Source organism: Populus euphratica, unplaced genomic scaffold, assembly GCF_000495115.2.
Source record: "Populus euphratica unplaced genomic scaffold, PopEup_1.0 scaffold67.1, whole genome shotgun sequence".
In the NCBI taxonomy this organism is placed as follows: Eukaryota; Viridiplantae; Streptophyta; class Magnoliopsida; order Malpighiales; family Salicaceae; genus Populus; species Populus euphratica.
Window position 1 is genome coordinate 306,691 of NW_011499914.1, and position 25,700 is coordinate 332,390.

Below are 25,700 nucleotides of genomic sequence, written 5' to 3' on the forward strand. Positions count from 1 at the left end.
ACATCAAAACTATAAACTTAGAAATAAGAATCTTGATTTATTTATCATTTTGGGTCTTGAATTATGTTAAAAATCATGGATATTCGATTCAAAAATAAATTAAACCTATTTATTTTTCAAGATTATTATTTTCTTTTATATTGGCATTTAAGTAATTATGGAAAATGGGATTTTATTTAACCAACAAAAAAAGGAGCACTACAAATTTTGATGTCATCATCAACTCAATTAATTCAACTCAATTATTTATTATTTCTTGATATTCATTGTAAAATTATCTTATTTTATTACAAATAATATTTCTCATTTTATAAAATTATTACAAAAATTAAATTAAAAATATACTATATTTGGCATGGATCTTCCGATTTTGAACTCAAAAAAGCCCATAAAAAAAAAAATATTACTTTCCAAACTACTTGTCGTTGAAAACCCCTCGAGCACAAAACCCCACTCCCCATAAACCCCACTCTCTCTTAAATCTCAATCACAAGACAAACTCCCAAAATTCCTCACAAACTGAATTCTCTCCCTCTCGCTTTAAATCTTGAATGACCAAAGCTTTGTTCTTTTCTGGTTTGGAGCAAACAGAACTCAAGATGGCTGATGATATGCCGGTCGGGCCCGAAAGAAGAATCACAGAGATTGAAGAAGAACCTCTCCTTCAACAGCCACAAGAAGAAGAAGACCCAAATGGATCATCTTTGTTGATTCTTTCACCTACACTAGCAGACCAAGAAGAAACCAATAATCAAGACCAACCAAGTCCAACTTCTTTCAAGAAGGTAAAGTTCTCCTCTTTAACTGAATCTGATACTAATTTTGGTGAGAAAGAAGAACTGGGTTTGGAAGGAAATGAAGTGAAGTTTGACTCTTTGATTGAAAAGAAGGTTGCTTATTGTGAATTGGTTTCTGGGTCTTTTGAAAGTGGAGATTTTGATGATAAGATTGAGAGTTCTGGTGTGAAAGTGCTAGAAACTGAAACTTCTGTGGATGGTGTATTGAATAAAGGAGAGATTGAATGGATTGTTGATGGTGTGAAAGAAGTGCAAGAGAAGGGGAAAGATTTTGTAGGAAGTGAATGCTTCGAGGCTGAGATGGGTTTAGGTTCCGATGACAATAAAGAGTTTGTGATGGTGAAAGAGATTGGAGGAGAAAGTTCATTGGAAGCAAAGAAGAAGCAATTATTGGAAGAACTTCAAGATGGTTCGATCTTTAAAAACAAAACCAATGTGGATAATAATGTTGATGGTTTAGACACTGGTGTGGGAATCTCGGGGAGACTCAAAGGATCTGATGAATCTGTTAAACGTTCTTTGAAGATTGAAGTGATTGATCATACAGTGTTGATTGAACCAGCTTCTGTAACCAAAACTGGTAATGGTGGTGGTAATGTTGCCGAGAGGAATGGAAAGAAGAACGTTAAACATGAAACTGACGAAAAGAAGGTAAAAAGGCCGCGGAGAAGGGGAAAGATTGCAACGAAGGGTGGTCTGGAGACAAGCGAAGGGCAAAATAAAGTGACCCAAATTGGTGAAGCTCAAAAGAGAACAATTGACGTTGATGAAGTTCAAAATGGCTGTGAAACAGACGGGGACCGGATGAAGAGGAAGTACTCAAGGGAGAAAATGAAGGCCCTGAGGTTTGCAAATATTGTAGAACAGCGAAAATTGTGGAGAGATATATACACTGGATTTGGAGATGATGCTGTGGAGGGCTATAAAGACTTGGCAAGTTCGAAGCATCATAAGAACGTTTCCTTGAATTTCAATCCTTGGGAGCATTTTGGAAGGAAGGAACCTGACATTCCTGGTAAGTGTTCTTGTTTTTTTCTCCTCCTGTATTAATAATATTTTAATACCAAAATGTTTGAATTATTTAGGAATATTGGTTGCAGTTGTGATTTGTTAACATATTTGATTCATGCTTCATGTCATATTTGTTTTTTATTTTTTATTTTGAAGAGGCCTTAGCATCTCCTTGACCTATGTAATTGAATGTGCATACTGACATGTATCGGGTTATGGCATGCTATTTTGATGAAATAGGAATAATTTAATGCACTCTGTTAAAATTAATTCTTTCTGTTTCACAATTCATTTTAAACTTCACTGGATCATTTTCATTGCAAGAGTGATGGAGTCTACCCAACCCTAAGATGGTGGTCCATTTTTGGATGGGAAAGTGTCGGGCAACAATAAAAATAAAAATAAAAATATCATAGTTGAACAGAAAAGCTTGTAAAAAGTGTATACTTGCTATGCTTGGCCAGGAATAGTTGTCCTCTGTCGTTTTGATAACTTCATCTAGGATATAAGATGGTGAGTGTTATCATGACCATAACTTCGTAGTTGGTTTGATTCAACCTTAGTAGGTCTTGCAAACAGCGGAGCATTTATTTAGTGCAGATGAACTGGCAAGCACCTGATTTGAAGAACAGATGCAGTTCCATTTGGTTATGCAGATCATACTTTAACAAAATGCCTGAAAATTTGGCTTTTAAACGGCTGCTTACAGAAACCTGATTTTTACCCCTTTTTTTGTTGGTCCCTATATCATTTTAAATCTCTGGTTCCTTCAAACTTGCTCTCTTGCGTTTCCAGTTTGATTACTGAAATCAACAAATCTATTGGTCACTTTTGTTTCTTTTTCCTAATGATCTTGTCATCAAAACTCTTGGTGCTCATGTTTGTCTTTCATCTCTTGAATCCTGTTTCTTTTGTTGTTTGATTTGAATTATGGGACTTCAATTTACAGTTCTTTTTTTCCTGTTCCTCACATTTTCTTTTCTCATTTTTTTAAAAACTATTGTGTTTTTTCTAATTTTCGTGTTCTCCTTGTATCAACTAGTTTGGGATTGAGGCTTTGTACTTGTTTTTGTTCCCGCTCTCCTCCCTTTCTATCTTTCTGTTTTTTAGCTCCTTTATTTTAAAAATAAAATAGGTAAATTCATTGTAAAGATGTCGAAATCCTTTGAAATTCTTTCTTTTCTCCATCCCCTCCCTTCTGAATCCAGCTCTTATTTTGTCAATTTGATTGGTTCATTTTCTGTTTGGGCAGGTATGGCTGCAGCAAGGGGAAGATGGAACCATTTGAATGTATTTGCACATTGAAGAATAGCATGAAGGAATCTTGCTAAAGTCCTTATGTGCATTATATCTACACATGTCTGTTGAACTCATGCTCTGATTGCTGTGTTTATGCTGCTTGCATATAGTCATTGTACATAGAAATTCTTTCTGTTGGCTTACCTAGTTGTAGTTTTTGGGAGCCTAGTGTCGTCATCCAACATGGCCTATTGCATTCTTTTGTAATTGAAAACTAATAAAGAGATGCTAACTGCTACTACCTGTGTGAATGAACAGAATGTTGTGCCTGTTACTGTTATTTCCATTTATCATTTTTCTCATTTCTCTCTGGGCTGAAATACCTGTGTTATCTATTTATTTATTTTGGGATCAAGATTTCCATTGTTATGAGTAATGTGTCGGCTCTAAATTTTGAGATTAATCTCAGGGGAAGAATCTTCTGAAATTTTGGACGATGGATTAGAAAACATGGAAGTAGATGGGGTGCAAAATGCGGATCTCTTGGTTCCTGCTTGCAGTTATAGTATTGAGGGTGAAGGTGCTGATACAGTTTTGGAAGAAGCCTATGGTGAAGAAGTTGACAGCGATGATGATTATGCTAGCATTCAGAGGCCTGCTTTTGCAGTAGAAGGAGAACCAGATTTTGATTCTGGACCTCCAGAGGATGGATTAGAATTCCTCAGGCGTGTCAGGTACTATTCTGTATCCTACTTTTCTTTTCCTTTACCAACTATCGATGCTAGCATTAAAATCCAAAAAATGATTGCATTCTGTCAAATGGCAAGTTTGACTGCAACCCTAAAGTTCCAACATAGTTTATGACAGTGACATAAAATTGTAATCTTGTCATCAACTTCATATTTCTTTCTTCTTCTGTTTAGGTGGGAAGCTGCTCGCATTCCAAAAGTTAAAGTAGCCAAGCTTGACAGGAGTAGAGTTAACAAAGAACAAACTGTTTACATGCCCCAGATTCCTAACATTGCCAAGTGTCCAGAGTATTTACTGCCATTGAAGCAGTGGGAGGATGCATTTCTTGTTGATTTTTCTGAGCTGCGACAGGTATAGTTCTGGTGTTAATCTGCCTTGTGTTTATGTGGTAATTTTATTGGCAAAACAACTCTATTTGTCTGTTTTAGCTGAAAGGGGGAAAATAAAATTCTTCATTGATCTGTTCACCTCTCTTTGAAATAAACCTGTATCTATATTTCTTGAAGAATTGTCTAAAAGATTCTCTGAAGTTGTGTAAAATGTTGCTTGTTTTATCCATGCAGAGATATACATTATTCGATCCTTTTGTCCCAAAAATCATTCCTTCAAAAGTGAGAGAGTGCCAACTTTTTGTGGAGGGAAGATGATTTGTGATTTTAGAGAAACTGTATAGCATTCATTTGCACGTACAATAGGAAAAAACCTGAGATTAGCTTGAATTTTTTTAATCCAATGATGATATTTAAGGTCTTTAAGAATCTTGCCTGCTAGGTCATAAACATATAACAAGAAAAATAGAGAATGCGTAGTACTAATGTTGAAAACTGACTTCGTTTTCTTTTTTTTTCTTTCTCTGAATTCCAGTTTCTGTCTCAAAATGATGGTTCCAGCACTAGAATTTCCCAGAGGATGCAACCAGCAGCTATTGTTCTTGGGAATTCTTCCCACCAGCATGCTGAAAGTATTGTTGTTGAGAAATCCGATATCCTTAGAACTGGAACTGATGAGGTCCAATCCTACAAACCTCTTGATACTTCCAGTGCCAAGAACACCATTGATCACACATGCATGGCGAATGTTGAAGACTGTAGAAACTTAACATCTTCTCAGATTCCAACTCCTGAAGCTTCTTGCAGTGATGCTTCATGCAACTACCCAACCTTGTCTGTGATTTTAGCTATGGATTGTGTTGCTCGAGTTTCAATGCTGAGGAAACGCATAAAATTGGCAGAAACCATGGACAAACTGTCGAAGAACGATTGTGTGTGGCTATTTGCCTTATGTGCAGCAGTTGATGCTCCACTAGATGCTGACACATGTGCTGCTCTTCGGGGTCTGCTCCGAAAATGCGCAAGCTTGCGAGCTAGCAAATCTGAACATGATGATGAGGTTATCATGCTGAATATCCTCGCCACAATTTCAGGCAGGTATTTTGGACAGTCTGAAAGCTGAAGCTTCTCAGTTCAACTAAACCATGTCAACTTCAGGAGTATATTTATATTTCTTGTATTTGAGTATAGCAAGTTGCATTTACTTTTCAATCTGCTTTGGAGAAGTGGCTTCTGTTTGTTTAGACGCAAAATTAGAGTTATTTTGAATTTGCCGTGGTTTAATTATGAAATTTTATTTCCTCTGATATAATCTCAAAATATTTTTTTTAGATTTTTATGACCTAACATATTAAAATCAATAAAAATCACTAAAAATAATAATTAATTTAACCTCTTCAACTTGAAATCAGTTTTTATTGGAAAAAACATATTAATTAATCTAATAGTTTCTGTTAAAAAGAGATATTTCCGTGTAATAATTTGAATTGAAATAAAGTGGTCATAATTATCATAATTTTAAATCGGTTTATAAATACAAAATTGTAGAGGTTCTTGGCCAAATCATGTAGTTAACAATTATGCTTCCATGATCATGCCACGTCATCCTGGTAGGGCAAAATCTCCCGCCCATTTTGGCCACGTGCACTCTCTTCTCTCTGCTGTGCAATGGCCGATGTACCGACCCACCTATCTATAAACGGGGGCAAAAAACAGAAAAGGCCCGACCCGGAAAAATGTCGAGTGAGGCGAAGAAAAGGAAAGGATTTAGCAGCAGCACAACCCCAGCTTCACTAACCAAAATCTTGATCCGTTCCCTATCGCGTCTTAATTCAAGAACCCCATCCAACCCCATCCCTCTTTCTTCTTTCTCTCTTAATTCCGTACGTACAGTAACCTTTTCTGGGTGTAAATGAATGAATGGTGTTTTTAGTTAATGGGAATTATTATTATTTTTGTTTTGGACATTTTTTTTAAATCTGGGTGAATGTTTTACAGGTTTGGTTACATGACTGGTGGCTGGTTAAGGTAGAAGGGAATACTTCAAGAGAGTAAGTCATTGGATTTATTTAATTTTCAGCCATTTTTCTTTTCTTTATTGAAGTTTTGTGATCATGTTACTGTAGAACATTACATATTTTTATTCTTCTGGTTAATATTTTGGTATGAACTATTCAATCAAGATCATTATGTTAGGCCTATTCTGTGACTTGCAGCATGTTTTTGACATCCATGTCTATGCTTGCCATTAAATAGCTTATAGAAACTTAACTCCATTTTCTTTCTATGATTAGTGAGCAATGAAGTTACTGTGTGTTCATCTGGTTTTTATTTTGGATTTGATGCCATAGAGGAGCAGGGACAAGATTATTTTGTTCAGCAGCAATTGTCAAAAGACATTATACTACCATTCTTGAGGCGAGAGATGGCATCACTGTTACACTTAGTGGATTCATAAATCGAGATCGAGCACATGAAAATGGGTTTTCATTTCAGGTATGTCATCATCTTTGTTCAGACTCTTGCTCTGATTTTGTGATTGAAATGATATGGTGTTGTGTGCTATTTGATTTCAGAAATTTGTGATGCAGATATATTGACCCTACTGTGTATATCTGTTAATTGTTGTTCCCACTTGCTTGTGTAAGTGTTTTCTCATGAGAAACTCTGTTTTCTTTGATTGAGAGCTTCTATGTGCTCAGTATCTATGCATTGTAAAGAAGGAAAATCAATTTGGATGCAGTTTCTTAGATAGAGAGAGATGACTTGCCCTAGTTGCATTCAACTTCATTTGTTGATTTTCTAACTCAAAACCAAGACTGTCGCTTTGAGCAGATTTGTGACCGTTTCCAACTGGGGTTTCCATATTCCTGGGAAGAAATTGCTGCTAAATTGCTCGGTGAAGAAGAGTCTGCTAATGGAGGTAGACCTGGGGGAAAATCTGGATTTGTGGAGCTCAACATGCCTTCTGGCAACAGCACAAACACTGCTTCGGGGTCATTTGATGATATCCCAGTTACAAGAATCCGTGATATTCTAACGCACCCTCTTGGAGATCCCAATGATTGTGCACTTGAAGACATACTAGGATCATTCTGCAGCAACACGATGGAACACGCTCCCATGTTAACTGATCGATTCTCAAATAGCAAGGGTCCTGTCACAGTGGCAAGGGAAAAAAAGAGGGCCAAGGCTGGCCCGAAGCACAAAGACGGGGGTAAAATCACACTTACAGATGATACAGTAATGGGGGAGTGCATTACCCCAAGAAGAGGAGTTGTCACAAGAAGCATGTCTAGACTGAGGAATCTTGCAAAAAACAACCCAGAATAGATTTTGTTAAACTCTTCAATTGAGGGTAAAGACCATGCTTTTCTTTCATGCTTTTCTTTCAACATCAGAGGCTGCTCGGCTTAGCTGTTTCTGGGTTTACTTCAAGAGAGTAAGTCAATGAATTTATTTAATTTTCAGCCATTTTTCTTTTCTTTATTGAAATTTTGTGATCATGTTACTGTAGAACATTACATATAAACTATTCATTTAAGATCACATGTTAGGCCTATTCTGTGACTTGCAGCATATTTTTGACATCCATGTCTATGCATGCCATTAAATAGCTTATAGAAACTTAGCTCCATTTTCTTTTTATGATTAGTGAGCAATGAAGTTACTGTGTGTTCATCTGGTTTTTATTTTGGATTTGATGCCATAGAGGAGCAGGGACAAGATTATTTTGTTCAGCAGCAATTGTCAAAAGACATTATACTACCATTCTTGAGGCGAGAGATGGCATCACTGTTACACTTAGTGGATTCATAAATCGAGATCGAGCACATGAAAATGAGTTTTCATTTCAGGTATTTCATCATCTTTGTTCAGACTCTTACTCTGATTCTGTGATTGAAATGATATGGTGTTGTGTGTGCTATTTGATTTCAGAAATCTGTGATGCAGATATATTGACCCTACTGTGTATATCTGTTAATTGTTGTTCCCACTTGCTTGTGTAAGTGTTTTCTCATGAGAAACTCTGTTTTCTTTGATTGAGAGCTTCTATGTGCTCAGTATCTATGCATTGTAAAGAAGGAAAATCAATTTGGATGCAGTTTCTTAGATAGAGAGAGATGACTTGCCCTAGTTGCATTCAACTTCATTTGTTGATTTTCTAACTCAAAACCAAGACTGTCGCTTTGAGCAGATTTGTGACCGTTTCCAACTGGGGTTTCCATATTCCTGGGAAGAAATTGCTGCTAAATTGCACGGTGAAGAGTCTGCTAGTGGAGGTAGACCTGGGGGAAAATCTGGATTTGTGGAGCTCAACATGTCTTCTGGCAACAGCACAAACACTGCTTCGGTGTCATTTGATGATATCCCAGTTACAAGAATCCGTGATATTCTAATGCACCCTCTTGGAGATCCCAAAGGTTGTGCACTTGAAGGCATACTAGGATCGTTCTGCAGCAACACGATGGAACACGCTTCCATGTTAACTGATCCATTCTCAAATAGCAAGAGTCCTGTCACAGTGGCAAGGAAAAAAAAGATGGCCAAGGCTGACCAGAAGCACAAAGATGGGGGTAAAATCACACTTACAGATGATACAGTAATGGGGGAGTGCATTACCCCAAGAAGAGGAGTTGTCACAAGAAGCATGTCTAGACTGAGGAATCTTGCAAAAAACAACCCAGAATAGATTTTGTTGAACTCTTCAATTGAGAGTAAAGACGATGCTTTTCTTTCAACATCAGAGGCTGCTCCGAACCGGTCTGGAGGGATGAGTGCTAGGAAAGATAGTTGTGCAAACATATCTAGATATCTAGATGGATGAATGATGAGAAAATGCAGGAAGAAAATCTCCCATCAAAATCTACTGTCTCTTGCAAAGAATTCAGAAACAGCTGAGAAAGATAAGTGTGCTATCGTGTGTAGATTGGTGAATCCTAGAACATCGAAGGAAGAAAATCTGTCATCGAAGTCCACTGTCTCCTGCAAAGAATTCCAAGAACCCCAGAAAAGGCTCTTCCATCAAGAGTGAAGACAATGCTTTTCTTTCAACATTAGAAGCCATAGATGTAGAACTGCTGGCAAAGATAGTCTAGCCGCCATCATCCAAGGAAAGTCCCTGATGTATATATGATCAAATATCCAGAAGGATTACCGTGACATGACCTCTATGGAAAGCCAGAATTCCGAAACAGAATCTAGAACTGCTGGGATGTTCATGCTTAATGGAGTTGTTCTTGCAGAAACTGATGATGACTCATTTGGCAGTCAATGTGTGATATTTACAGGTTTTTTGGGGCTGCAAACTTTTCAATACGGGCAATACAAGCTAAGTTCTCATTCAGAATAGAACTCAACAAATTCCAGAGTTTGTTCATATGTCGGATGATAGAATGCCCATGACTTTCTTAATCCTTCCATTCTAACGGAGGATATACCTTGAATTCGACCACTATATGCAGGTGATTAACACAGGTACTCACCTTGGATTCTCCGTTGGACCTGGGGTTTGTTTCTGCTTGGAATAGTCCTGCAGAAAATGCAAACAGAGCTCTCCGTTTCTAGGCAAGAGCACTCAAAGGGATATGCGATTTCCTTCCAGCCTGGAATTTAGTTGTAGAATTTCTTTTTTAACATTCAAGATGCATCCATATATGCAAAGACAGTTTCTATTTTTTTCTTGGCTTGGTGTGCATAGAAGAAATTCATCCCCGCGAAGAATGACCAACCACAGTCAATATCCAGGAACCGCTGACATTCATCATAAAAAGGATCATGGAATCATCAGGGTTGGTGGCAATTTAATTAATCGTTCACTTTCTGGGGCAGCATTACGTCACAAACAAGATCGGTTCAGCTACATGATTTGATTCATTTGTAGGGACTTGGGTTCTTTCTCTTTTGTACTAATTATGCAATGATTAGATGAAGGAGAAACAACCACAGAATACTAAAAGAATAAGCTATTATCAAATCAAATTGAATAGATGGTCACTCATACAGAACCCCTGTATCTTACAGTGACTTACAAATGGTCCTATTTGCCGCTTTGTTGCACTTCCCAATGATGTCGGAGTTAACAGTCACCCTTACAAGTGCCGAAAAGATTATGTCTGGAGCTGACTATTACTTTTTCCTTTTTTTACAAATGCTAGGATGTTGGCCAGTCTGGATTTTGGAGTTCAGTTGCACTTCCTTCTGACACTGCATCTACACGGGCACTCTTTTGCCCCGATATCGATCAAAAAACTGCCCATACATGAAATACAAAATTAGATCAGCTTCTAATGGTGAAGTGTTCGTGAACAGTTAATGTATATAAATGAAATCGAGAATTCTATGGATCAATAAATTTAACTGATTCCAGCGCCAGCCAGCAGAAGTTATAATTGTGCAAACCCCTTGTTTATGTTTGAAATGCCATGAAGATTTGACTAACACACCCCTCCCACAAAATCCTCTGTTAATTCTATGACTGCTCCAACCAATTTTTCTAATACAATTTGTCCAATCTGTGAACCTCTCTGCCTAATCATTTTTTTTTTTCATCGGAAAGCCTTTCATAGAAGTGGCAGGCTAAAAATCTAATTCATTGCACTTGTCATTCAAGTCAGCATGTCAATGCTTCCTAACATCACTCCAAGCAACCTTTCATCTTGTTTCCTCAATTATCAAATTCCACCCGTCCTAAAATCTTTCATCACGGTTCATCAATCATCAAATTCCACACATCTCCCTCCACTTGCTATGATCTGAACCAGGGATTTACATGAATGCTATTTCAACCTTTTACAGATATAGTTGATGCCCAAGAGAAACTTTGCCAAGTACACTTATCCTTGGCCATTCCATGCAGACATAAATTCCAACCTTCTTTGCATACAAGATCAAGTCTCAATGCAAGTTATGTTACTAGCAAAGACATGCCAGAGACAACACAAACAATGAAAATTGTGCTAAATTCCACTCGTTAAGTATTTGCAAAATAAAAAGTTTGCAACAATAAATAAACAGTCCACCTTACATTTTAGACAAAAAGGGAAAACAATCAATAAATATCAAAAGTACATAAAATAGAAGGTTAGAAACAAGCGCGCAACTAACCTAGCCACAAATGAAGGAAAGAGTAAAGGGTGTATCAGAAAAGCAAAGGGGTGACAAATGGACAAAAGTTGTTTAAGCAAATAATCATTCTTTTATGGAATCAATAATATAACCAATTCACCAGAAAACATGCCAAAAGAAAAAATTAGCAACAACGAAATAAGTCAACTTCCTAGTGAGGTTGGCTGTTCTACCTTTAGAACTAACATGATTCGTTCTGCATGATATTTTAGCATAATAAGGGATGATCAAGATTTTCTATTACAATTTTTCAAACTTCTTCGTTAGATGCCCTAAATGACATCAATCAGTTCTGCATGTTCCTAATGTCCATTGCAAACAGGCATGATGTCCAAGCCAAGTACATACATAGAACAGTTTAAAAACTTACTCATACGATAAGATAAGAATGTATTATCTACAAGGATGGAAGTCTAAGAACAGTTTTTTTTATTTCAGTTGCAAAGTAAACATACTGATCTCACAAAAGGCTGTTGGAACACCCATCCAAGAATTGGTATCTTCTGAATGAATACTGCCAGTGTTGGCCAGAAACCACTGTACAAAATTCCCATCAGCATCTTCAACGGGATGAAGCAAGCAGATTAACTATAAACCAATTAGATAAACATTCAACAGACCTGAAGAGAACAATGAAACCATATGCTTCCAAAATCATGCCAATAACTGGCCATCCTATGACCACAAAGAAGAAGCCAGCACCAAATGAAATAGTTCCCTGCATAACCAGAAAAGCAAACGTGGTGTAAAGTGAGCATGAAATACAGCTGCTGATGCAGGGTTCACATATGCACACAGAAACAGATAGATCAACATAGATTAACTACCTTAAAATTCTGGCGTTTCATGAAGAATTGCATGGTAGACTTTGGTCCAATAGTGAGACTGACTCCAGAGATGAAAAGGATCTGGTCAAGTACCGCAGAGAAAGAACCAGCGTTAAAATGATATCATAGCACAAGCAAAACAGAGCTGATGGTGAATACATACATGCATGGCATGGCACTTACATTTCCCATGGCAAGAAATCCCTTGTCAAAGAAGAAGATAATTCCTAAGAATGAGAAAAATATGCCAAATCCAGTCAAGCCTAATCCAATCTCTGTTTCATTTCACAAAAAATAAGAGGTATAAGACTTTAGATAGAACAAAAAGCATACCAAATTAACACAACAAAAATACTGATCTTTTTTCTGTTATTCTCTTTCCTATGGACAAGTAATTCATGCTCGAAGTAACAAAAAAAATTCCATTATTCACAGGAACACAGAGTCAACATAAGGCAATAGCTATGAGCACAAGATACATAGAGTAATCAACCGTATGAATTGTCATTGCAAAGCTTCAGCATTACTCAAGACTCCTCAAACAGTTCAAGCTTGCCAAATTTTCATCAGCCCACACAGACACTAATATATAACATAAATTTCCCACATAAGGTTCCTCAGGTCCAATGTTCATCATCAAGACTACGAGACAATTCTAAAAACGGCAACCCTAACAAGTTACTACAAGCCTAATACAATTTCTCAAACTCATTAGTAACAATAACACGCTAACGCAACTAATTAAACAGCTTTACCGCAGTACTAAACAGAATCATCTACGCTAATAATAGCTTTCTCTCTTACTTTCAACAAATTTCAAGTCAAAACAGGCACAAATTACCTTTTAAAAATAATAAACAAAAATCCAAAAAAAAAAAACGCGGCCATGCAAATAGCATTTATAAAGAAAAAAGATCAAATTTTACTCACTTTTACGGTCATTCAATTCAAAGGAAACCATCGTTAAAGCTGTAGGTGGATTCTTCACGTACTAATCACTTTAACTGGAAAGAGCAAAATCAGATCCAATTAAGATCAAATTATGCAGAGTTAGCTTCAAATTTAGGGATTTGATTGAAAAAAATGAATCACACGAGATCTGCATGCGCTAGAATCGTAAATTTTGTGTTACCCGGTAAATCAGGTACAGAGAAAGAGACAGAACACGAAAGAGATCTTCTAGACTGATCTATCTGCAATGGAAAGACAAATCATATCGAAACGATTATCCATTTCACCGATTAAAAGAAGATAAAACAGTGTGAGAGAGAGAATGAATCGAAAGAAGCTATGTTTGGATGCTGATAAAACAAAGAACGGCCTAGGTTTATCTTTCTGATTTTCCTCTTGTTTTTCTCGACCACCAAACAGAAACTAAACAGAGAGAGGGGGGGTGACCTGAGATTTGAGAGAAGCGCAGAGGAAGAGCAGGAAAGGAAATGAAGCGAGAGAGAGAGAGAGCGTGTCAGTTAGTTATTATTCCCTTCTTATATAATATAGGCAAAAGAAGATTATTTTTGTTTTATTTTGTTTTCTTATGAAAATATTTTTTAAGAATATTATCCATTTATATTTAATTTATTAGTTAGCTGCCCTGGCTAAGTATTTGATTATTCGTTGGCGAGTGACGTCGTTTGGCCAATAAGAATCCGAATTTTTCTCTTTCCTTTTTTCTTGTAATTTTTAATTTCATTCATATTCAAAATAAAAACTCAAACTGGTGTATCGATCCAAAACCCAATTAATTAAAACTGAAACCATGCTAGATTTCAGAAAAAATAGAATTTTTTTTATGTGATTGATGACTCAATTAACTTGATAACATTCGATCAAAAATCTAGTTAAAAATCTAGTTACATGCATTGATTATTTTTAACTAAAATAATATTATTTTAATTTAAAAAAATTAATCCAAACAATTTAATAACTTAATAAAAACCAAAAACCTAAACTTTAAACCAAACTAAATTTAAAAATTATAATTAAGATATGCCAGGACGAGTTGATTTAGTATAATAATTTGTGGATTAATATAGTATTTGGTATTGTAAGATTATTTTTTAAAAATATTTTTTATTTAAAAATAAATTAAAATAATATATTTTATTTTATGTTTTTTTAAAATATCATATCAAAATAATATTAAAAAATTAATTTAAAATAAAAAAATCAAAATTTATAAAAAAATAAAACTGTACATCAATATTTTAACCTTTAAAATTTAATAATTCCAGTTCACCTCTTATACTTTCCAAAGCGTTATAATCTAGTCCTTGAATGTGTATTTTATTGTAAAATGATTAACTCATATGCACATCATTTAAGTGAAGCTAAACATTGACACACCGCAAGTTGAAATAGATTAATGGATTTAAATGATGTCCCTCAGATATGGGAGAATAAATATTACCCTATAAATTTATATCAATATTTTAATTTGATTTAATATAAAACTTGATTTAATTAAGTTAGAGAAACTCAATTTAAACTGTTAAATTAATCTAGAAAATCTATAAATTATAGTTTGATCTATATTAAATTTTAAATTGAACAAAAAAATATTTATTTTAAATTACATTAATATGTTAAACTTTAAAAAATAATATTCAAACTCTTTTTTAAGTCCAATCTCTAAGCAAGATCTAACAATTATTTTTTCGAGTTCTTATCCTTAACCATCGAAGAGCTAAATCATGAAATATTCACTTCAATCTACCTTTCCATCTTTTGCTTGCCCTCTAAGCTTCATATGATAATATCCTACAAACTTTCTAGGAAAAAAAAATAAAAAATTTGGTTGTGAATTATCTTAACTATAACTGTTCACATTGGATTTTTAAAAAAAATTATATACATAAATTGCGTTTGAGATAACAGTGGTGCATGTTCTTTAAAGTATTTTTCTTTGAAAATATATTAAAATAATATTTTTATTTTATTTTTTAAAGATTTTTTAATATCAGTATATAAAAACAAATTAAAAATATAAAAAAAATTCTTAACTTTTTTTTTCAAAATGGTATTCAAAATGAGGTAGGTTACGCTAAAGATCACGGGCATTGAATTCACAAATGTTGTAAATTGCTACTCATTTTTATTATATTGTAGACAGATGAGAAAAATATTTAATCAATATTAATGCAATTAAAACGACTTACTAATTCTAATTTTTTCTAGACTTTCGCTTACCAATCTGATCCCATCTTCGAGATGCAATGGAGAAAACCAAATCGATCTGTTCATATAGCATAAAATCATTGGGTAGCCATGGTGGTTGCTGGTTGTGGTGCCATGCCACCATTCATGAAAATGCTAGTGATGATCAGTGCCATTGTTGTAGCAGATGGTGCTGCTCTGCGTAAAAACATTCGAGTATATATTTTGACGTTGATATTTACCTTCGAGTTCCTAAATGGACATGGTGATATGGAAACAAAAAAAAAAAAAAAAAAACATGATAATGGATTTGAATCCAACATCAAAAGAAAAATAGGAAAACAATCTGTTCTTACTTCAACAGAATGGTATGCAGAGACCATCTTGAGAACCAAGAACATGGTGTGGCTAGCAGATTCAAGAATTACCCGTGCTTGCAAGAAACAAGAACGCTTGCGTGCAGCAACAGCTGCATACTCCATTTCTTGCAGCGCAGATGTCATCGGACCCAATGTTTTCAGCAAGAGCTTGCAGGATAACATGACTTCAAATCATCCCTCACCAACTTTCGGTCAATTTAATATCAACTTGATAGATACTCACTAAATCTAACCCAAAAATATGTATTTATATTATATAAATATTCTGTAGAATATTTAGATTTTTTTAATAAAATATGATATATATATATACACGCACACACCTTAATATTGACATAAAAATGCATATATATATATATATATATCATTTAATATTATACATATTTCAAATATATATTAACTATTTTATTTTTTATTGATTAATAAATAATAATAAATGACAAACACTCAAAAACAAATTAATAATTTTTAAATATTTTTTTTTATTCAATAAATAAGAAATAAGATATAAAAATCAAGAAATTTAAAGCATTCGTGTACAATGTCATCCTACTTACCATCAAATATGTCACATTTCTCAAAAGAAACTTTATTATCCCCCCTTGTTCGCCCCCACTGCCTGGGAATCTACCAATTTATTCATTGCCCTCGTTTTTATTTCCGCAATAAGTTTTTCTACAGATTTTCCTTCTGTGTTTCTCTTTGCATCTACATCATCCAGAAAGAATATAATTCCCATGTTCAAATGTGCCTCCCTAGAGTGTTTGGACATGTAGGTGAACCCTCGTTTTAAAAAATTTTAAATTTTTATATAAAAAATTAATTTTTTTATATTAATCTTAAAAATATTTTTTAAAAAATAAAAAATTATTTTAATATATTTTAAAATAAAAAATATTTTAAAAAACAATGCCAACCAAACCTTCAAACAGCTATAATACCCTCACCTCCCCGCTAAAATCTAAGTCTTCACTTTTCGCTTCGAGGGATTTTGGTACAGCAGTTGCTTGTTCACCACCATCATTTTTGGAATGATCTAGTGTATTTTGAGGAAACGGTAATTCCAATCTCCCTGGGTTAAGATGTTCAGGGAGAATACTATGGCCAAGCTCGCCGATGTAGCTTGGGGCACCTTTGTTGCCCGGACTAGGTTTATTTAGAGTACGGTGAAGGTGGTGGCTATGGAGCTCGGGTGGTTTACATAGCAGCCACATACTTTCATATACTATATACCATTTCTAATAAATAAATCATGGTTTAAGGATGCCCAAACCTAAATTAGAAATCAAAATACTAACTCTCAATCTCAAATGAGTCAAAATTCCAAAAGAGGTAGCATCCGATTCGCAGTATTTACATCGCACTGTGGCTTAGAAGAAAGTTAGGAAAGTGTTTGCGGAAGGAATTTCCTTGTTAGATAGTGACTCGAGGTCACTCACTCACTAGTAATTTATCCTTTACTGGATATGAATACAAGTTGAAAATTTAACTAATCTGGACAGGTAGCCGCTTCATATTATCAATCCAACCAGTGTTCCGAAAAGTTTTTAATTTTTTATTTAAAATTAATATTTTTAATTCGTTTTGATACGTAAACATCATAAATAATTTTTTTTAAAAAATATTATTATAATATATTTTTAAATAAAAAATACTTTAAAAAACAATTAGAAACATGTTTTCAAATACATTCTTAAAAGCAGTATGAAAAAGCATTTCAAATTATTTTTTTATATTTTTTAAATTATTTTGATACTTAATATTAACAATAATTTTTTTAAAAAAAATTTATTAATTTCCAAGAAAAAAACATGTAAAAAATAATTGTTATTACATTGCAAACACCACATTAGGCAAAGATTATTGTGAAAAAACAGTAGGCCCTGTATGCATATATGGAGTGTGAAATGCCACTAGAATATCAAATATAAGAAAAACTGTAATCAATTTATCGATTTAAAATGCATATGCGAATAGCCATGTCAGTTATAATTGTTATCAATGAGGAACTACATTAAGAAAAAATAATAACTATTTTTTGATTTACTGCGACAAAATGATACATTTAAATAGCATGATATGTATAAGGAAAAGGGGACATTTTTTCTCATTACACCATATGGACTTCTAAAAGAGAGTAAGAAATGATATTTGGGCAAACAGGATAAAGAATATCTTTAAAGGAAAGAACAAAATTAACCCCACATTAGTTTTCAAAAGGCAGGAAAGACATTGGGAACCAGGTACCTGGTAACCCATGTTACTAATCTTTGCCAAGCCTCGAGCAGGGAAAACCCAGATAACCCGGGCATGATTGAAAGGCACACCGACCGGGTGAAAGAAAGAAGCAGGAAAGGATTCTCAAATATGAAAAACAATTCTTCCAAGTTGTATTTATTTTGTGATTCTGACAATGGACTTGTCTTCTCTTCAGTCCAACAAGTCCTGCCAAAAGAATTCTTCCCACAAAAATTCCTGAATAACAAAGATTGTTGCAGCACGCCTTTAATATCTAACAGATAAAAATTTAAGAAACATCAACATCTTCACAATAGTTGTACCTCTCTAATGTAAAACAAATTCAGTGAAGCTTTAGGTAGGGAGTAGAGGCCGTCTTTCATCCTCTCCTGCATGACGAGTTGTCTGCACAGAGCAAAAGCGTGGTAAGTTTGAGAACAGTTAATACTATCTAAATTATGGTAACTACAGATACACACCTCTACATGAGCTGCTGCTGCCAAATCTAGGAACGAATCTTTTGACCTGAACAGTAATATCATATAATGTACCTCATTATTGGAACAAAGAAGATAAACTAAATCAAAGTATTTTCTCGGAACTCTTTTCCATCCCCATCCAAGAATTAAAAAAAAAATCGCATTAAGCAACTAAATCAGGTTCCCTTGAGGCATATCCAATTTAAAGCTGATCACGGGTAATTTTTTCAAATTGCAGGAAGAACAACTTGAATTATCCAAAGCTATTTCTTAAACTTTGGCCACTTGGAGTGAGTGCGTGTGTGTGACAGAGTGAGTGAGAGAGAGAGAGAACATACTTGAGTTTCTCAGGAACATCCCTTAGTTCCGTCATTCCATTCTGCTGTTCGTCCTTGACTTTTGCAAGTGGTGAAAAGAACTGGATGACAAATGAAGCCAAAGAAAAGAGGGTACTCAATTTTTTTTAAAAAAAAGTTTACAATCCAAAAAATTTCCTTTCAATTATCTTTATAAATCACCTGGTGCATTGAGATGAACACAATAGAAATTCCTAACATAAAGTTTATGGTCAAAGTATGACCAAACAACGCAGCAGATGCAATGCCAGTGAAGATTGTTGCGACTGTTGAAGAGTACTTCTTCAGGATTGTATCTGAAAACATCCAAATGACATCACTACCCATGTGTTGCTAATAATATTTTTATGCCATCACTCACAGAAGCACATATAGGTAAGATAAAAATCCAAATACGAACTTAAGACATGTAGACATCAAAATCATTTCATGCAAAGGGACATTAGGGGTGAAAAGAACCTGCATATTTGAAGAAAAAAGAAGACAAAATTCCTTGGGCTGCATTGTTAAATATTAGAAGCATGGTAGCTTTTGAATGTCCTTCCAGGATGTTAAAGCTACTGGGTCCTGAAAACATTCAATATTAAAATGTCAGGGGACACAACCATAAGTTTTGCATAAGCATCCCACGAAACAAAACTACCAAGATCATAGGCAACGGGCATTTGATCATCTCATGAAAATATTATTACAACAAAATGTTTTGCATGACTTTTGAACATAATAACAATTCAATCAAAGATTCTTAGAGGAGTGTAGGAGCCAGCTGTAGATGCCATCATATTAGAATTTTATCAATCATTCCAATACCCTATTAACAATAAAGAAATTTAAATCTTCACAGCAGTTCTTATGTTCCAAATATTCACAACTGAAAAATCCATCATAAAAACTTCTCCTCAATGTCACAAGTAAACTAGATAAAGGAGTAAAAAAAGCTGTCCAAGATAAATCAATAAAACACGAACCCATTAATGGCATAACCTGCAAACACCTGATATTAGAACTTAGGCATTGCTCTCAATGTAATCATAAATTCCTTGTAAAATTAAAATTAAGTAATAGATTTCTTCAATACCTTTGACCACGACAGTTCCCAGTATTGCTAAAAAGTTGAATATAGCACCATATCCATACAAAAATACATTCTGGAAGCAAAGGAATTGGAGTCAATGTTAGGATAACTTATTGAGATTTAATTCTTTCAAAAATCCAAATATCAATTTTGAAGTTCACAATGCAGCTTCAACTCAGGGCAGAAGCAGATTGACCCAATCGTTAAATAATGGAGCCATGCACTACCAACTCAAAGTCCTTCAGAAGTCAAGAGCATGTGCTTGACACCTGCTAGGGAACTCCTCCCTAGATTAAAGGTAACAAATACTGTACTTCATATTGGAATCTATATAAACAATCATAATCATCATTTGATGGTCATCACAAGTGATACCATAAATAACATGATACTCTGAACACTGTTTTAATGCTCAACATAAGTAACCAAATTCCTCAACCATGAAATATCACCTGTAGGTATATGCTTGTGTCATATTGGCTCTTCATAGCATATTCATTAAATACAGAGGCCATAGATGGAACAGTCACCTGTAAAATTCCAAAAATCAGCCTCCAACATGCGAGGAGAAAAAAAAAGAGGAACATGACAATATTTTACATTCAGATGACTACTTTTAACAGAATCTGCTTTCATAACCAGCACTTCATGCCATTGAACAAATAGTAATTACTATCCTCAGCAATATTATACTTGAATTCACTTACAAAGATCAATGTGTAGATGTATGCACCCGTTGCAACTGGAAGGCCCATAGCGGTAGTACCTTCAGGTAAAGAGCGCAACTGATTTACACTTATTCCGATGAGCAACAAAGCAAGAGCTTCCCACTGTTAAGAGACCCACAAGTCAGTCCTATATTTCCCAAGAAAATGACATGGAAAAGTGGTCATAAGTGAACCTAAAACATGGAATAACCTGAATTATGGAAAACCGACGTCTCATTATGATTTTCAGTAAAACAGCAATTACCAAAACCTGCAAGTTCACAGAGAAACAAAATTTAACCTAAGTAGAAGTACATGATCTAAAACATAAATGTGAGCTTGTATTCCCTTCTAAAAATAACATGAGCATTTCTATATAAAAATTCTGGTAGAGAGAGAAGCAGCATCCCAGTTCACCATATCCAGGCATAATTTATCCACAAATGAAGTTCTTATTACACCTCATCCAAGCCCTTGGTGAAAAGAATCAAATATGATTAATTTCATTAATTTTAGCATCCAAGTAAAACTATTTCTGTGAGATGAAAATCCTTTGTCTCAGTTTACTAATTTATCAACGTGTTCTACTTCAATTTTCGAAGATTTTTTTGTAGAGCATGCTGTTTCAGTGGAAAGTGAGTGTCTAATACTGAGAGTACAGGACCAGAAACTGCTCACAGTCATTTAAAAGCCACTATATATATATATATTCATCTGGGACTCTGAACCAAAAGTTGATTTCTCAGTTAAATGTTGAACAGCTTCGAAGAATTTTATCTGTAGTTTGTGACTCTTCACCTATATTTAAATTCAAGATCCTTATTGGATAGTTGAAACTGAAAAAATGTCACAAGTCCACCAAAGCTGGAAGCATTGGTGTTTATCAGGGGAAGATCATGAAGCTAACAACCAATATAACTAAGCTTCTAATAATCAGAAATATTCATCATAGAATACCTTCAAATTGCTCAGCATCTTCACAGTTGCAGGATTGAAATATAACTGCAAAACAAAGAATAAATTACAAGTTGAGGGGTGAATGAGAACACAAAATAATGCTTAATTCTACATCTGAATAGATCTTAAATAAAAAAAACATAATATCATTTCCACTCTTATTTTAGCAAAGTTTCTGAGTAAATCTTGTGTGTAAGCCCCACTGTTCACAGCTTCCTGGATTTATAGTTTCTGATGCCCCTCAAGGCATCAAAATAGGAGCTGGATGCACTCCTAAGCAGATAAGAAGTTGCTAGATTTCCTTCGGTATAAAATCATCAAAAGCAATTCATCCCGGTCAAAGGAAGCAAATGCATTGATTTTCATAACTGAACACAAAAGTTTAGACTTTGCACTATTCTGGTGGGACATTCTTCTCTCTACAAAACCAAATTGAAAATTCTGGACTTCTTTATCATTTTGATAGTTTACTTACATTCATTCCCTAGAGTAAGCAACTAGGACAATTAGCCTTTCACAAAGAAGAGCAAGCCAATGCTGGCACAATATTCATTGGTCCTTTTCGGTAATACTGTTTCCACAGAATCCATCATATTTGATAATTATGTGTCATAGGATCCAACTAGCAATTGTGTTTGGATGACAGCCCATGAATCCAAAGCCTACATAATATCCTAGAGTCTTTGTGTTCTTTATGAGGTCACACATGATGCAAATACACAACATGCATTGAGAAAATATACAAGGTAGGGTCTGACAGACCCAGCCACAACCCAAATGCACATCATGTTTTCTTAAGGCCCTCCCAGTCCAATCAGCAACTTATTTATCTCACCCATATATTTACCATGGTCAGAGAAGGCTGGGATAAGTTGCCCATTTACCTCCTCAATCACCATCCCTATAAGCAATTGCATCTCAGTAGTTGCCCCCATGCATGGTATTGAGCCATTGAAACAAATATGGTAGCAAATTGAAATAAAGTAGAGTACAAAATGTGGACCGAATAGATAGGAAGAGATTACAAAAGAATTATACCTGCATGATGAATTTCAAATAGTTATTGATAGCATAAAGAAGAGCTGGAACTGCAAGAAGAACATTGTTACGAGCTGCCTGTAAAAAAGATAATGCATGGCCAGATTTAAGGCTGTCAAACATAACATTGAAAATCTTTTGTTTAAATGTGCAACCCTTCTGAGAAAAAGATGATACCTGTACAAATGTGGAGATTGATAGAAGGGGCTTCTCTCCAACTTTCTGATGCCTCGCCTGCATAATTAACCAAAACTTTACATCATCAGCTAGAAAATGAATACACATAAGAGGCATAACAAAAATCTTTTGTTCAAGAGTCTTTCTAGTTTTCATGAAGACACTAACATTTAATGAAATGCTATAAGCAAACACAAAAACAAATCAGGATAAAAACTAAAACGTGAAAAATAACTATAGAGTATAAATCATCTAAGTCAAGATCTCTCCTTATTTCCAAGCTCCACTCCACTTATGGAGATTGATTTACATATCAATACTCAGTTGGAGATCAAATATAACATGTATTAGGCATGGCAATAGGAGAAAAACCAATTCTTTGGCAATGTCAGGTATATATAGTGACTATCTCAGCATTCAAACCTCAACACTTTGAAGCCGCAAGCATAAAACTATAACTACTGCATTATGCAATGTCCATTTGCTTTACATTAGGCCATGGGAGGATGGCAGAAAAAAATGGAATCAGGCAAACACTTCAATGACTAGAAAACTTAAATGACTAGAAAAGAACATAAAATGTACCTGGAACAAAAGCATGACAATTGCAAACAGAACCTTCGCAGCCTCTATCAAGAAGTTAACACTAAGTGGGCTAAAATTGAACTTCCCATCCACCTTGGACATATAAACCAAAATAGGCTGGCAATAAAAGCAAATCAAACATGTTAAGAAATCGAAGAAACAAGAAGACAAAAACATGTCAAGGAATCAGAGAAACAAGAAGACAGTTGAGGCAAAAACCAAATTAGTTATTATTGCACGCCTAAACAAAACAATACCACAAACGATATTTGAATGAACTATATCAACAATGAAGTCACTGGTATTCACTTTGTCAATCAGCAAAGGACAATTCTAAATATAAACATAGAAAAGTAGCAAACAGATCTATAAGATAGCTTGCCCATCCCAATTTCCAACAAACTATATTCAAATGAACTCATATTAGAAAAGAGAGAGAGAGAGAGAGAAATCGTGAAGGCAACTAATCACCTGTAAACCAACTAGGACACAATCGCCAACAACCAAAAGCACATTAAGGGCACGCTGCTTTGATGAAACCCTGATCTTATGTCGATCATAAGCCTTCGAATATGTTCTAGAATTTGGAGAAACCAATTTTGAATGGCACACACTGCATTCTAACGTGCCGTTCTTCATTGGCTTCCTCCTCGCTGCTCACACTTCTACACTTCACAAAATTAAATCTACACAGAATAATAAAGGTTAAAAAAAAGTTAATAACCCACAAGGAACAGTCATTAATTATTACTATCAATTGCTAATTAAACATTTAGCACTTGATTGTTGAAGTTACGGATTTAAATCATATATTAACAACTAAGGAAATTAAAATTCTCTGTTCCATTAAGAAATTAACCAAATTTATTAACACAAACATAATTCACAGTTAATAGCTAATCTTTGTTCAAATCATGCGCATATTTCAACTCTTGATACCTAATTCACTTGAAATTGTTAAAAATAATACATGGATTTATAGCTAAAATTCTCCCTGATCCAATAAATCATAAGAAAGTAACTAAATCTATTAAGATAAACAGAACCCAGACCAGATCCAAACAGTACATTAAGAATCATCAGATCCTGCGCTTTCAAAGTCCAAAACTAACACTTCGTTATCTAAACAAAGAAAACAACAAAAAAATCACTTTGATCTCACCAGAATCACAATCTCAACAATTCATCTGCCGAAAAACTCTCGGCCACCGGTGAGATCTCCGATTAGATCCACAGCTCCTCCAAAATTGAATCCAATTCTCTTGCCGGGGGAGATTCAAATTGAATTCGGCAGACAAAAATAAGAAATGGAATTCTCTCTTAAAAGAAACCCGAAACGGTTAGAGCATTAAAAGAGCTGGTGCTTTAATAAAAGCAACGGAAATCAATACTTTAATCTCACCTAAATCAATCTCTTAAAAACTCATTCACCGACGGTGAAATCTCCGGTCAGATCCACTGCTACGCGGAAATCCAATTTAATTCTCTCGGCGAGAGAGATTTGAATTCCCTCTAGAAAGAAAGTTACGCAGAACTATTATTATTATGAGAGGGAGGTGCGATTCAGAAGAATATGCATGCACTTTGTTATTATTATTATTATTGCTTCGGATTTACAACAAAACACACGGTGTTTGGTGTGTTTGGGTTTTGGTTAATGGAAAACGACTTCAATGAAAGGTGACGGACCAATCACGTGTCAGATTTGCGTGTGAAGAAGTGAAGTCAAAGTAAATGAAGGCTGCTTTATGGTGATGTGTTTGGCCAATTATTTTCGAGTGTTAGATTGGTGATGGAAGTGTTAGGGTGGTGGTGTGTGACTTTAGCACAACCAATATTCATTCTTATATGGAATTCACTAATTCTTGTATGATTTTCCTTACTGTAGAAAGCATTATCATATCAGTTTAATTATTATGATATCAATTTATGTATTAATCAAAATCAATTTTATGTTTTTTATTTATTTCATGGTATTTACAAATCATCTTATCAATGTACCTATCATTTGACATTAAATTATAAATTAATCCCTATATTCTTACAATGTTAATTAAATAGTCCCTCTAGCTTCAAAAATATTTAATTAATATTTATGATTTTAAATCTATTTGGAGCATGATTACTTTCACCTATTTCATAATATTTTTTTCATAAATAAAAAATGGATAATATGAAACAAGATATTTTAAAAACAAAGAAATATTAAATTAAGCATGATCAACAGTAATCAAATAATTAATTGAATAATTTTTAAATTAAAAGAACTATTTATTTCATTTTATAAAACTAAAAAAATTAATTTTTAATTTTCTCGTTTAACAATAATATTTATTTAATACAACAAAAGAAATAAAATTAAAATCCTAAACTCAATTCATGTCATATTACAATTACAATTACATTAAATAAAACACTAAAAGTGGTGGTGATTTTCTTTAGATCCAGTAGACCATTTTTTTTTGTTTTTT

General features: G+C 34.4%; 5 protein-coding genes across 5 annotated transcripts; 2 read left to right on the plus strand and 3 right to left on the minus strand.

The window, feature by feature from the left end:
• The first annotated feature begins 427 nt into the window (after positions 1–427).
• On the plus strand, positions 428–5,431 carry LOC105134348 (spliceosome protein-like protein). The gene is made up of 4 exons (XM_011038727.1): positions 428–1,812; positions 3,517–3,781; positions 3,971–4,148; positions 4,662–5,431. The coding sequence occupies exons 1-4, from the start codon at positions 552–554 to the stop codon at positions 5,247–5,249; spliced, it is 2,292 nt and encodes a 763-aa protein (XP_011037029.1). The 5' UTR covers positions 428–551; the 3' UTR covers positions 5,250–5,431.
• A 235-nt stretch (positions 5,432–5,666) lies between these two features.
• Positions 5,667–10,228, plus strand: LOC105134350 (uncharacterized). Its single transcript, XM_011038729.1, has 6 exons — positions 5,667–6,009; positions 6,125–6,166; positions 7,537–7,568; positions 7,839–7,983; positions 8,325–9,694; positions 9,744–10,228. The coding sequence occupies exons 1-5, from the start codon at positions 5,863–5,865 to the stop codon at positions 8,817–8,819; spliced, it is 861 nt and encodes a 286-aa protein (XP_011037031.1). The 5' UTR covers positions 5,667–5,862; the 3' UTR covers positions 8,820–9,694; positions 9,744–10,228.
• On the minus strand, positions 6,705–7,530 carry LOC105134349 (uncharacterized). The gene is made up of 2 exons (XM_011038728.1): positions 7,360–7,530; positions 6,705–7,221 (listed from the first exon to the last, which is right to left on the minus strand). The coding sequence occupies exons 1-2, from the start codon at positions 7,522–7,524 to the stop codon at positions 6,934–6,936; spliced, it is 453 nt and encodes a 150-aa protein (XP_011037030.1). The 5' UTR covers positions 7,525–7,530; the 3' UTR covers positions 6,705–6,933.
• Positions 10,229–10,259: 31 nt separating the features above from the next.
• LOC105134352 (vesicle transport protein GOT1B-like) lies at positions 10,260–13,581 on the minus strand. The gene is made up of 8 exons (XM_011038730.1): positions 13,480–13,581; positions 13,214–13,274; positions 13,012–13,085; positions 12,265–12,356; positions 12,082–12,162; positions 11,875–11,972; positions 11,710–11,791; positions 10,260–10,378 (listed from the first exon to the last, which is right to left on the minus strand). Exons 3-8 carry the CDS (start codon positions 13,040–13,042, stop codon positions 10,340–10,342), a joined length of 423 nt encoding a protein of 140 aa, XP_011037032.1. The 5' UTR covers positions 13,043–13,085; positions 13,214–13,274; positions 13,480–13,581; the 3' UTR covers positions 10,260–10,339.
• A 4,050-nt stretch (positions 13,582–17,631) lies between these two features.
• On the minus strand, positions 17,632–24,854 carry LOC105134353 (CMP-sialic acid transporter 3-like). Its single transcript, XM_011038731.1, has 17 exons — positions 24,632–24,854; positions 24,392–24,548; positions 23,701–23,915; positions 23,230–23,346; positions 22,645–22,701; positions 22,468–22,545; positions 21,430–21,474; positions 20,684–20,743; positions 20,473–20,595; positions 20,218–20,295; positions 19,769–19,838; positions 19,150–19,257; positions 18,853–18,986; positions 18,673–18,752; positions 18,335–18,380; positions 18,179–18,260; positions 17,632–18,092 (listed from the first exon to the last, which is right to left on the minus strand). The coding sequence occupies exons 3-16, from the start codon at positions 23,866–23,868 to the stop codon at positions 18,210–18,212; spliced, it is 1,215 nt and encodes a 404-aa protein (XP_011037033.1). The 5' UTR covers positions 23,869–23,915; positions 24,392–24,548; positions 24,632–24,854; the 3' UTR covers positions 17,632–18,092; positions 18,179–18,209.
• Between the last annotated feature and the right edge of the window lie 846 nt (positions 24,855–25,700).